The sequence below is a fragment of the Mirounga angustirostris genome, unplaced genomic scaffold (genome assembly GCF_029215605.1).
Source record: "Mirounga angustirostris isolate CCGP_5_RB_7025 unplaced genomic scaffold, mMirAng1.0.hap1 SCAF_12, whole genome shotgun sequence".
Lineage (NCBI taxonomy): Eukaryota > Metazoa > Chordata > Mammalia > Carnivora > Phocidae > Mirounga > Mirounga angustirostris.
In genome coordinates, this window is record NW_026991720.1 from 75024609 (window position 1) to 75038677 (window position 14069).

Genomic DNA, 14069 nt, shown 5'->3' on the forward strand with positions numbered 1-14069 from the left:
CTCTTGGGTTTTTCAATAAATAAAAATGTAACAAAAATAACTATACCATAAAGACTGGTGGGGGAGGATAAAGGGCTCAAAAAGTTTTAAGCCTTCTACATTTTATTTGAAGTAGATAAAATATTAATTCTAAATAGACCGTGAAAAGTTACATAGTTATAGTTTAACCTAAGCAACCACTAAAACAAAAACATGGATATAGCCAAAAAGCCAATAAATCTGAAAAGCAACAGAAAAAGGAGAAAAGAGAGGAATAAAATGCAGAGAACACCAAAGTTACATAGTTATAGTTATAGTTTAACCTAAGCAACCACTAAAACAAAAACATGGATATAGCCAAAAAGCCAATAAATCTGAAAAGCAACAGAAAAAGGAGAAAACAGAGGAATAAAATGCAGAGAACACCAAAAGAAAAATATTAGTATATTGGCAGGCCTAAATTAAATGATACTAATAATTATTAAGTGTAAATCATTACAACATACCAATTAAAAGATAGAGATCGCCAGATATGATAAAAAGACAACTTTTAACTATCTATAAGAAACCCATTTTAAAAATAAACACATAGATATGTTAAATGTAGAAGGAATAAAAAAGACCATGTAAACATTAATCAAAAGGAAGCTGGGGCGCCTGGGTGGCTCAGTTGGTTAGGCGACTGCCTTCGGCTCAGGTCATGATCCTGGAGTCCCTGGATCGAGTCCCGCATCCGGCTCCCTGCTCGGCAGGGAGTCTGCTTCTCCCTCTGACCCTAACCCCTCTCATATGCTCTCTCTCATTCTCTCTCTCTCAAATAAATAAATAAAATCTTAAAAAAAAAAAAAAAAGGGAAGCTGGAGTGGCTATAGTATATTCAGAGACTTCAGAACAAGGAATACTAACAGGGACAGAGGGACATTATATAATAACAAGGTCAATGCCCCAAGAAGACAGAGAATATCAGATGTGTGTGCACATCTAAGGAGGCTCAAAATACACAAATCAAAAACTATGATAGAACTAGAAGGAAAAATACACAAACCCACAACGTATTTGGCAACTTCAATACTCCCCTCTCTTTCCATAATGGCTAGAATAAGACAGAGTATCAGTATGAATACAGAAAAGCTATACAATTTGACCTATTTGACAACTATAGAACATTCTACCCATTAACCTTAGAATATATGTTTTTAAGTGCACATGGACAGACTATATTCTGGGGGCACGTGGGTGGCTCAGTGGGTTAAGTGTCTGACTCTTGGTTTTGGCTTAGTTCATGATCTCCGGGTTGTGAGATCAAGCCCCGTGTTGAGCTCCACCCTCAGTGCAGAGTCTGCTTGAGATCCTCTCCCTTTCCCTCTCCCTCCCTGTCTGTTCCTCTCCCCTCTTCCTGCACAACATGTGTGTGCTCTCTCTCAAATAAATAAAATCTTAAAAAAAAGACAGACTGTATTCTGGACAATACAAATCTTGACAAACTTAAAAGAACTGAAATCACATGAAGTATGTGTTCTGACCATAACAGAATTAAAAAAGAAATCAGTAACAGCTCATTCATTGCTGGTGGAAATGCAAAACAGTACAGCCATTTTGCAAGACAGTTTGGCAGCTTCTTACCAAACTAAACACACTCTTACCATATAATGCAGCAATCATGCTCCTTGGTATTTATCCAAATGTGTTGAAAACTAATGTCCACACAAAAACCTACACATGGATGTTTATATACGTAAAATACGCATAATGTCAAAGCTTGGAAGCAGCCAAGATGTCTTTCAGAAGGTGGATAAGCTGTGGCAAATCCAGACAATGGAATCATTCAGCAATTAAAAAAAAAAAAAAGCTATCAAGTCATGAAAAGACATGGGGAAATTTTAAATGCCTATCACTTACTTAAGAAGACAATCTGAAAAGCCTATATATTGTATGGCTCCAAATACATGACACCTGGAAAAGGCCAAACTATGAAAAAGGATCAGCAGTTTTTAAGAGTAAGTGAGGGAGGGAGGGATGAATAGATGTAGCATGGAACATTTTTATGGAAACTATTCTGTAGGATATTGTGATGGCAAATACATGGCACTATTCATTTGTGTAAACTTACACACTGTATAACACTAAGAGTGAACCCTAATGTAAACTATGGACTTTAGTGAGGATGACTTGTCAATAAAGATTCATCAATTTATAACAAATGTACCACTGTGGTACAGGATGTTGACAGTGGAGGAGGCTGTGTGTATACTGAAAGGCAAGGGGTATATGGGAATATCTGTGCCTTCTACTCAATTTTGCTATGAACCTACAGGTGCTCTGAAAGAGTGAGAGTGTGTGTGTGTGTGTGTATAGACACACACACACATATATATAAAGTTTTACATAAAATGTGTGGAATAGCAGTAAAGCAGAGCTCAAGAAAGAATTTACAGTAGAGCTGGTTCTTTGAAAAGATGAAACTGATAAAACTCTAGCCCAACTGATCAAAGAGAAAAAAAAGGAATAATGATCTCAGGAATGAAAGAAATCATTCAGATTCCATTAAACATTAAAAGCTTAATAAGGGAATATTACAAACACTTTTACCATCAATTTGACAGTTTAAACAACAAGTACAAATTCCTTGAAAAACACAAACTATTGGGACGCCTGGGTGGCTCAGTCGGTTAAGCGTCTGCCTTTGGCTCAGGTCGTGATCCCAGGGTCCTGGGATCGAGCCCGCATCGGGCTCCCTGCTCAGCGGGAAGCCTGCTTCTCCCTCTGCCTCTGTCTCTCTCTGTCTCTCATGAATAAATAAAAAAAATAAAATCTTAAAAAAAAAAAAAAAAAGAAAAGAAAAAAGAAAAACACAAACTACCGAAGTGCACTCAATAAGAAATAAATAACCTAAATTTCTTTTATCTAATAAAGAAACTGAATTCATAGTTGGGAATTTTCCAACAACAAAAAAAATTATGGGCCCAGATAACCTTCCTGGTAAATACTATCAAAACTTAAGAAATAAAAGCAACTCCACAAAAACTTGTCTAGAAAATATAAGTGGAAATACGTCCCAGCATCTCATGAGAGCAGCATTACCCTGACACTAAAACCAAAGATATCAAAAAGTAAAAGACTGGGGTGCCTGGGTGGCTCAGTCGTTAAGCGTCTGCCTTCGGATCAGGTCATGATCCCAGAGTAGTGGGATCAAGCTCATCAGGAAGCCTGCTTCTCCCTTTCCCACTCCCCTTGCTTGTGTTCCCTCTCTCGCTCTCTGTCAAAATAAATAAATAAGATCTTAAAAAAAGAAAAAAAAAGTAAAAGACCAACATTCCTCATGTATACATACACAAAAAATCCTCAAAGTTTCAGGTAAAATAAGAAAAAAAAACCTCCAAGCACTTTAAATAGTGAAACAAAATACATTCATTCAATTTTTTTTAAAGATAAATGCTAACAAGAGTATTTAAGAAAATATAATTACTGTTTTAAAATTTATGCCTTTAGTGTGCTTAAAATTATACATATCCATTCAAGACTCAAGACCCACAAATGCACCTTTATTGAAGAGTTTTATGTTTTAGTACTTGACAAACCAGAAACTTTCCAAAAAAAATTTTCTTTTTACAGATATAAAATTTTCAAGTAGTAGAATCAAATTGACCAGTTATACATCCTGGATTACAGAGATACTTGGTATTCTGATCCTTTTGGTTTTGAGAGAAAAGTAAGATCTGTTTCACGGCTATTTATCACACTTCTCATTGTTTTTGTTTCATGAGGGCAAATACTCCTAGTGCCTGGCACCTAAGAGGACTGAGTATCTGTTGAATATTGATGGTTGCATGTGTAAACAAAATATTCCTGAATACCTTTTTTTTTTTTGAGATTTTATTTATTTTAGAGAGAGAGCACACAGTGTGGGGAGGAGCAGAAGGGGATAGAGAGGGAGGGGGGAAAATCTCAAGCAGAATCTGGACATGGGGTTCAATCTCACAACCCTGAGATCATGACCTGAGCCGAAACCAAGAGTTGGACACCTAATCGACTGAGCCACCCAGCTGCCCCTCCCTGAATACTTTTTTTTAAAAGACTGATTAACGTTCCATGCTCATGGACTGGAAGAACAAATATTGTAAAGATGTCAATGCTACCTAGAGCAATCTACACATTCAATGCAATCCCTATCAAAATACCATCCACTTTTTTCAAAGAAATGGAACAAATAATCCTAAAACTTGTATGGAACCAGAAGAGACCCCGAATAGCCAAAGGAATGTTGAAAAAGAAAAGCAAAGCTGGCAGCATCACAATTCCAGACTTCCAGCTCTGTTACAAAGCTGTCATCATCAAGACAGTATGGTACTGGCACAAAAACAGACACATAGATCAATGGAACAGAATAGAGAGCCCAGAAATGGACCCTCAACTCTATGGTCAACTCATCTTTGACAAAGCAGGAAAGAATGTCCAATGGAAAAAAGACAGTCTCTTCAACAAATGGTGTTGGGAAAATTGGACAGCCACGTGCAGAAGAATGAAACTGGACCATTTCTTTACACCACACACAAAAATAGACTCAAAATAGATAAAAGACCTAAATGTGAGACAGGAGTCCATCAAAATCCTAAAGGAGAACACAGGCAGCAACCTCTTCGACCTCAGCCGCAGTAACTTGTTCCTAGAAACATCGCCAAAGGCAAGCGAAGCAAGGGCAAAAATGAACTACTGGGACTTCAAGATAAGCTTTTGCACAGCAAAAGAAACAGTCAACAAAACCAAAAGAAAACCGACAGAATGGGAGAAGATATTCGCAAATGACGTATCAGATAAAGGGCTAGTATCCAAAATCTATAAAGAACTTCTTAAACTCAACACCCAAAGAACAAAGATCTAATCAAGAAATGGGCAGAAGACATGAACAGACATTTTTCCAAAGAAGACATCCAAATGGCCAACAGACACATGAAAAAGTGCTCAACATCGCTCGGCATCAGGGAAATCCAAATCAAAACCTCAATGAGATATTACCTCACGCCAGTCAGAATGGCTAAAATTAACAAGTCAGGAAATGACAGATGTTGGCCAGGATGTAGAGAAAGGGGAACCCTCCCACACTGTTGGGAATGCAAGCGGGTGCAGCCACTCTGGAAGACAGTATGGAGGTTCCTCAAAACGTTGAAAATAGAGCTACCCTACAACCCAGCAATTGCACTACTGGGTATTTACCCCAAAGATACAAATGTAGTGATCCAGAGGGGCACATGCACCCTGATGTTTATAGCAGCAATGTCCACAACAGCCAAACTGTGGAAAGAGCCAAGATGTCCATCAACAGATGAATGGATAAAGAAGATGTGGTATATATATACAATGGAATATTATGCAGCCATCAAAAGGAATGAAATCTTGCCATTTCCAACAACGTGGATGGAACTAGAGGGTATTATGCTGAGCAAAATAAGTCAATCAGAGAAAGACATCATATGACCTCACTGATATGAGGAATTCTTAATCTCAGGAAACAAACTGAGGGCTGCTGGAGTGGTGGGGGGTGGGAGGGATGGGGTGGCTGGGTGATAAGACATTGGGAGGGTATGTGCTATGGTGAGCACTGTGAATTGTGTAAGACTGTTGAATCACAGACCTGTACCTCTGAAACAAATAATACATTATATGTTAAAAAAAAAAAAAAAAAAGGAAGAAGATAGCAGGAAGGGAAAAATGAAGGGGGGGAAATCGGAGGGGGAGACAAACCATGATGGACTATGGACTCCAAGAAACAAACTGAGGGTTCCAGAGGGGAGGGGGGTGGGGGGATGGGTTAGCCTGGTGATGGGTATTAAAGAGGGTATGTACTGCATGGAGCACTGGGTGTTATACACAAACAATGAATCATGGAACACTACATCAAAAACTAATGATGTAATGTATGATTAACATAATAAAAAAAAGAGATTGATTTGAGAACATGTGAGCAGGGGGAGGGGCAGAGGGAAAGGAGGAGAGAGAAAGAATCTCAAGCCGACTCCCTGCTGAGCACAGAGAATGACATGGGGCTCAATCCTATAACCCGGGGATCATCATGACCTGAGCCGAAATCAAGAGTCAGACACTCAACTGACTGAGCCACCCAGGTGCTCCCCTGAATACATTTTAAACTATGAACTGTGACCTATTAGCAGATATAATATCAATTTAGAGCTGTGGCTAGTATTTTTTTAAAAATGGAAATAGAATACTATAGAAATACTGGCATGAATCACATTAAGGATAAGCAATGTCTCACGAAAATTGTTTCAAATATATATTTATATACACTGTATACAGACAGAAATGACATACTGGTGTATTCTGAAACCATAATGTCCTTGTGAGTTTACATTTTCATAAATTTATTTCTATATACAGTCCAAAAAAATCTGTAAAGTGCAATAAAGATAATTTATATGTATTTAGCCTACTTCAATTAAGGAATATTCACCCAGTATTTTATAAAAATTTATAAATATGCTATCTACAGCAATTGAAAGAAGTATATTATACATATTAGAAGCTTTCATGCAATAAGCCAATTATGATTTCCTTCAGAATGAACTAAAGTAGCTGGTTAAAAGCAGCAGCAACCAAAGAAGAAAAAATAAATAAAACTATGCCATCCTCCCAGGAACAATTTTTACCTCATGAGGAAATCCTAAAGTTAAATGATACACGATAATTTATTCAAATAATGGAAACATGAATACAGCACAAAGGTTTACCCTCAGGATATTCTGGAAGTAATACTTTCTACTTGGTAAGAAAAATTTACAGATTTAAAAAAAAAAAAATCAACCTTGATCACTTTCTTTAATTAGTTTAAAAGTTAAGGAAAATAACATACCACATCTCTTACAGAAGTGCTTGATTTCTTGAGTAAATATAGTTCTTTTTTCTTCTGTTCAATGTAGTATCTAATGTCTTCATTAAAAAAAAAAAAAGGCTTAAGATTAGCATTTTTACCTCTGGAGTTAAACACTGCTATTTTCTTCATACTAGATTTAGGTGAAAGAATTACCATTATAGGTATCTCTTGCTATCAGAATTCTCCCTATGTAAAATCAGGAACGAGCACAAATTAATACTTTTAACAAATACTGTCAAAAAAACTGGTAACATCCTTACCATCAATATGAAGAATTTTTACTCCCCATGATAAGGCATTTGATAATATACTATTTGAAGAAATAAAATCCTGTAAAATAAAAAGAGGCTTAAGAGTTTTTCTAGAAAATTATGAATTTAAATGAGCTAAATTTTAAAAATTATTTGAAGGTTAATGTCACTGAGATAGGTATTCAAAACAGACTCTATATAGTTAAAATAGCAATCACTACATCAGTTTTTCTTTTTGGAATTTATAAATTAACCCTGTTTAATATATTCCCATATGCTTGACAATTAATGCAACTGTAGTCTTACAGTTAACAGTTTCAAGAAATTTCATTTAAAAAACAAAAATGCCAAAAACTTCATACATCTCCAGCAATATTTTAAAAGGCCACAAGATGGAGACATTTCTTCATGAAAAGTAGATTCTGTTCTTTGTAAAATGAGATACATGCTGATATTTAGGCTTTTCCTATTAAAAATGAGAAAAGGAAGATTTCAGGAACATCTCCATTTCCACTTGAGTTCTTAATAGAATATATATAGTAAATTTTTAAATTTCATACTTACATGGTCCTTGATAGCTTTTTCAACTAATAATTTCCCTCTGCTCAAACACACCTACAAAAAAAATGTGCTCAAACATTAAAAAGTTGTAACACAGTGCCTCATTGGAAAAAAACTTAAAAATATAAAATAGCTAAAATAAATTGATAAAATCTATAAATTTTAATATAAAATTTAAAATAGACAAAATTTATTTGTACAAGTCTTAATGACTATCAACACAATAAGGTATAGTAAAAGGTGATTTCCTTTGGGTCTTTGTAATAACATCTATTAAAAAGTTTGCTTCTGGGCGCCTGGGGTGGCTCAGTCGTTAAGCGTCTGCCTTCGGCTCAGGTCATGATCCCAAGGGGATCCCAAGGATCGAGCCCCACGTCGGGCTCCCTGCTCCACGGGAAGCCTGCTTCTCCCTCTGACCCTCCCCCTTCTCATGTGTTCTCTCTCTCTCTCTCATTCTGTCTCAAATAAATAAATAAAATCTTAAAAAAAAAAAAAAAAGTTTGCTTCTTTTTTTGGTAGAGCAACTAAATAATTAAATGATAACAAAGTTCAGTTCTATAGTAAATTGTCTATAATTAACAAGTTTAGATTCTAATTTTGCATTCAAATGAAAATTTGAGAATATGAGTAAATTGTATATACACATACATATGTATATTTTGGTATTTCCCATTTTAAATACAACACTGGAAAAGCAATTGAAATGCTGCGAAGAACAACTAATTTGGAACTAGTCACTAGTGTATAATCTCATTCCTCCAAAAAAGCGTTAAAGTGAAAAAATACATGAGCCTTCCTTGACTTTTCTTCTTGTATGTATTTCTATTTTTCTCCCTCCCCAATTTATCCTTCACTGTATCTTCTAACTTGTCAATGGAGTAACAGAGATGTGATACCAGTACCTAAAACAGGGGCTGGCAAACTTTTTCCGTAAAGGGCCAGATAGCACATGTTTTAGGTTCTACAGGCCATATAGTACCTGTCCTAACTATCCAGTACTTCCTTTACAGCAGGAAAGCAACCAGTTAATATGTAAATGAACAGGTCTGGCTGTGTTCCAATAAAACTTCATTTACGGACACTGATATCTGAATTTTAATTTGTCATAAAATAGTCTCAATTTTTGCCCAAGCATTTGAAGATGTAAAAACCATGCTTAACCCAAAGGCTGTAAAAAAAACAGGCAGGCTGGACTTGGCCCATGCCATAGTTTGCTTACTCCTGCTGTGAAACAAAGAAAAGGTTTCCATTTCTACTCTAAATAATGATTTGCTGTTACTTTTTAGTTGTAAATAACTCTTAAAAATAAAAGCCATCCCCAAAGGCAAAAAATATTATTTTAGCAGAGTATGACCCCAAAGTATTAGGAGACAAATCACCTTTCTATAGGACAGTAACGTTATCGATTGGAAAGCCACCTATAATGTAAATATTGTTCTACCTAAGTGAACTCTGCTGCCAGTCTGCTCTTGAAAATCATGAGATCCTCAGGCTACAGCCTTTCTGAAGGTCTCAAAGCACATTTAAGAGACTTACTGAATCTGGAGATTTAAATGAACTTCCATCATGGCTGGGATGAGGTGAAGTGGTTTCTGCAGTATATGCAGATTCTGGACTTGGTACAGGAGAAATTCTTCCCAACGTTTGTGCAAATTTAGCTTCCTTTTTATTTGAAATAAGGTAACTGATATCTTTGCTGAGAAATTCTTCAACTCGCTAAAGGAAAACAAAGTATTTTCAAATAAGCCATATAAACCATAAACTGTTTCATATTTCAGGTACAATGTAAAATACCAATTTTATGCATTTCAATATTTTGAAAATTGGTGGTTTTTATCCTGTGTTCTTCTGAATCTGAGTTCTGAGGAAGTACAATGGGCATTCCAATAACAACCAGCATATGTTAAATACTATTTTTAAGTACTTCATATATCCCGATTAATTTAACCCATATAACAACACCATGGTACTAATATTACTAATATCCACATTTTGTGGAAAAGAAAATTAAAGTGACTTGGTTGAGGTTACATGAGTAGTAAATAACAGAATATGAATACAGATATTCTGATTCAAGTCCATGCTCTAAATGCACTACTGTCCAGTAGAACTTAATGTAATGGTTAATATTCTTTATCAGCATTGTCCAATATGGTAGCAACTCGCCACATGTGGCTGCTCAGCTCTTAAAATGTAACAAAGGTAACTAATATGACTGAGCAAGTGAATTTTAAGTTTTCTTCGATATAGTTAGTATTAATTAAATTTAAATAGCCACACGTACCTGATGGCTATTATACAGGGCAGGACAGTTCAAAATCAGTTAAGATCTTACCATAAGACTATAACAAGAAGAAGGGGACCCTTACCCTTAGAGTGTAAGACTAAAGATGATTTCCCTACTAAAATGTTTGAAAACCACTGCTTAAATCCTGAATTTATAAACCCAAGTACTGGATGTCAATGTTATCAAAGATCATTCCCATCCAAGGGCAGGAAAATTAAAGTAGAAATAAATACTAGTAATCGTAACTATTTTCATAAATGAAATATTTCTATAATATTTTAAACAGCTATATTTAGTTTCTGTAGTATCTCACAACATAAAGGGGAATAATAAAAAGAAATGAAGTAAAGTATATAACAAATGAATTAATTCCATCTAAGCATTAAGCAGAATTTGCTTATACCAGTGGGCCCCTTGGTTAAGTGTAAATCTTTACTTCCCTTTTTTATGAGCAGCATTTTCATCAACCAGTAAATAAGATATCCACATTTATTTATTTCAGGGATTACCAACTTAAATGCTTACAAGGGCCAGCAGGGATATAAATGCACAATTTACACATCAAATGCTTTCTTCATTTTCATAAATATGTGGCCTTAGCATTGCCAGAGTTTCTAATTTTTCAAAAGGAACATACTCTCCTAAACATTTTTTTTTAAATTGTGATGAAATACATATTAAATCGATCATTTTAACCAGTTTTCAGTATGCAATTCAGTGACAGGAAATACATTTACAATATTGTGCAACCATCACCACTGTATATTTCTAGAACTTTTTCATCATCCTAAACTGAAACTATCCATTAAATGTAAATCCCCATCTCCTCTTTCCAGCCCCTTTTAATCTGTGTTCTACTTTGTTTCTATGAATTTAACTATTCTAGATAATTCATATAGGTGAATTATATATATTAAATACTGTACTTGTCCTTTTGTGTCTGAGTTATTTTGCTTAGCACAGTGTTTTCAAGGTTCATCCATGTTTTATCAAGGGTAAGAATTTCATTCCTTTTCAAGGTTGAATAATATTCCATTGTATGTATACCCATTTTGTTCATCCATTGATCTGTTGATGAAAATTTGGGTTGTTTCCACTTTTTGTCTATTGTAAATAATGCTGCTATGCACATGAGTATATGAATATCTCTTCAAGGCCCTGCTCTCAATTCTTTTGGGTATAACTTCTGTTTTCCATAGCAGCTGTACCATTTTACAATTCCACCAACCCAAAAGGGTTCCAAATTCCAAACATTCTTGCCAACACATATTTTCTTGATACTGACCATCCTAATAGATGTGACATGGTATCTCCTTCTGGACATTAATACCCTATCAGATATATGATCTGCAAATTTTTTTTTTTTAAAGGTTTATTTGAGAGAGCGAGAATGAGAGAGAGAGTGAGTACATGAGAGAGGGGAGGGTTAGAGGGAGAAGCAGGCTCCTCGCCAAGCAGGGAGCCTGATGCGGGACTCGATCCCGGGACTCCAGGATCATGACCTGAGCCGAATGCAGTCGCTTAACCAACTGAGCCACCCAGGTGCCCCTGCAAATATTTTTTTCTTCCCATTTTGTGGGTCGTCTTTTTACCCTCTTGATATTACCCATTTATGCACAGAACCTTTTCATTTTTATTAAGTCTAATTTATCTATTTTTTCATTTGTTCTCTATGCCTTTGGTTTCATATCCAAGGAATCAACACCAAATCCAATGTCATGAAGCTTTTCCGTATACTTTCCTCTAAGAGTTTTAGCTCTTACGTTGAGAACTTGACCCATTTTTAATTAATTTTAGCATATGATGTGCAATAATGGTCTAACTTCATTCTTCAGCAGTTTTCCTCACATCAGCTATTGTAAGGATTGTCCTTTCCCCACTGAATGGTCTTGGCACCCTTGCTGAAAATCAATCGACCATATATGCGATGGTTTACTTCTAGGGTCTCTTATTTTGTTGCATTAGTATCTATGTCCTTATGCTAGTACCACACATTTCCTTTGGTTTTCCAGTTCCTACAGAAAGAGTTATATTTCTTCAGTAGTAAATAAAACGTCTTTCACAGTTTAGCCCTGATATAACATTGTTTCTTGCTATTTCTCCCCATCTAAATCCCAAGCTCAAGTCACATTACAGTATCAGTAGTTGCTCAAATTATACTTAACTTTAAATATATTCTTCCCTCTATTTAGTTTGTCCATTCTATCTGGTATATTTCTACTAGACTTTCAAGACTTAGGTTAAGTTCCATCTCTGCTATGATTCCTAAAGGCAAAGTTAATCATTTTCTTCTCTATATTCTTTTTTAAGTAGGCTCCATGCCCAGTGTGGAGCCCAACGTGGGGCTTGAACTCACAAACGTGAGATCAAGACCTGAGCTGGGATCAAGAGTCAGATGCTTAACCGACTGAGCCACCCAGGCGCCCCGCTTCAATGTATTTTAATGGCAGTATCTTCTGTTAAAGCACTGACCTATACAGTAAATGATTTAAGTGTCTGATGTTCCCATAGACTGAGAGCAGTAGACTACATCTTATGGATTTTTGCATCCCCCGTAGCTAAAACAGTGCTAGCATATTAAAGACGCCAGTGGAGTAATTTTTGAATGAATTTACACATGCGCAAATCATAATCATCCTTCAAAGCGGACTTCAAATTCTGTCTGCACAACAGCTTCCAAGATTTCTTAATTGGAAGTAATTTCTCCCTCTTATTGATATTACATGTTGTGTTACAATTAATTGTATCCATGCAATCTCTACCTAGATCAAAGGCAGGATGGACATAAGATTCATTTTTGAAATCTACCAAAACAATACCACACCCTGGAAGTGCTAACTTAGTTTCACCATGGTCTTCAATTTATTAGCTATTGTTGAATTTAGGTCTTTTAAAGAGTAAACTTGAAACATTTTTGAGTCACTCAAGGTTACAATGAACAAGTAACTCTGTCTTCAAGTTCATTTATGGCAAGGCATTTACCCTTACATCTCTATTCTTCTCCAACTGCCTTATTTTAGCCCAGAATTTTAAATATGGACCTAAATATGGTTCGTTCCATGTCCTTTTTAGATGGTTTTGTAACAGCTACATTCCTTGCCACTATTAAAAGATATTTCCCTATGTCAGACTTCACTGCTGTGTTTTCAGTGGTTGAATTTGTCAGAAGCGTACTCTCCAGGAAAATGGGGGTATGTTTTCATTAAGAGTAGAGAAAACAAATGCACAAAGTAGACAATTACAGAAAAAGACAACACTGGTTATAATCTGAAGATAAGTTACAAAATGGTAAAGGGCCTAAGTAATCCTAAAAATTAAGTAACAAGAATCATCCTTTCAAGGAATATCTATTCAACTAAGTATTTCTTAAAGTTGAACCCTAAAACTCTTAAGTGTCTAGAGATCAAGATTCCTTTATAATTTATGTAACAGATCATCAGAAAGAAGTCTTTTTATTTTAGGGATAGAGATGGTAATGTCATAAGAACAGAAATCAGGACATCACTAAATTATTGGAAAAATAGTGTGGGGAGGGATCATAATTTTATTAAAAAAATTTTAAAAAGAGAAATTAAGAAGTACAGTTAACAAGTCAAATTCAGTTGAAAATCCACAGCTCAAAGAAAAAATGTGAAAACTTATGTCTTAATATGCTCTTCACTTCATTGGTCTACTTCAAACCATTTTATGATAAAAATTTGAAGTGTATAAAACCAAAAGGTCTCCCAACTATTATGAAATGCACAAGTTAATTCAAAACTTGTTTCTTGTAGTGCCTCAGGAACTGCTGTGGGAATGAGAGAAAAGGGAGGCAGGGCACGCATCCCTGTACTAACTAGAACTGCTATTTTACCTTAACAGTTTCCTTTTTACTGGCTTTATACATTAGACTTCTAAATGATTTTGCTTGAAGAGTTCTACTGCTAAAAATACAAATCTAAAAAAGAATCCAATCAAGAAATGGGCAGAAGACATGAACAGACATTTTTCCAAAGAAGACATCCAAATGGCCAACAGACACATGAAAAAGTGCTCAATATCGCTCAGCATCAGGGAAATCCAAATCAAAACCTCAATGAGATACCACCTCACAGCAGTCAGAATG

At 35.5% G+C, this 14069-nt stretch overlaps 1 protein-coding gene across 4 annotated transcripts in view; it reads right to left on the reverse strand.

Annotated features, from left to right (window-relative positions):
• Positions 1–14069, reverse strand: part of DBF4 (DBF4-CDC7 kinase regulatory subunit) — a 34184-nt gene that overhangs the window by 15674 nt on the left and 4441 nt on the right. For all 4 annotated transcript variants that reach the window (XM_064575323.1, XM_064575322.1, XM_064575325.1 and 1 more), the window contains exons 4-7: positions 9214–9393; positions 7681–7731; positions 7126–7195; positions 6845–6921 (exon numbers count right to left, since the gene is read on the reverse strand). In XM_064575323.1, coding sequence (XP_064431393.1) covers positions 6845–6921; positions 7126–7195; positions 7681–7731; positions 9214–9393 — 378 coding nt within the window. The remainder of the gene's footprint in view (positions 1–6844; positions 6922–7125; positions 7196–7680; positions 7732–9213; positions 9394–14069) is intronic.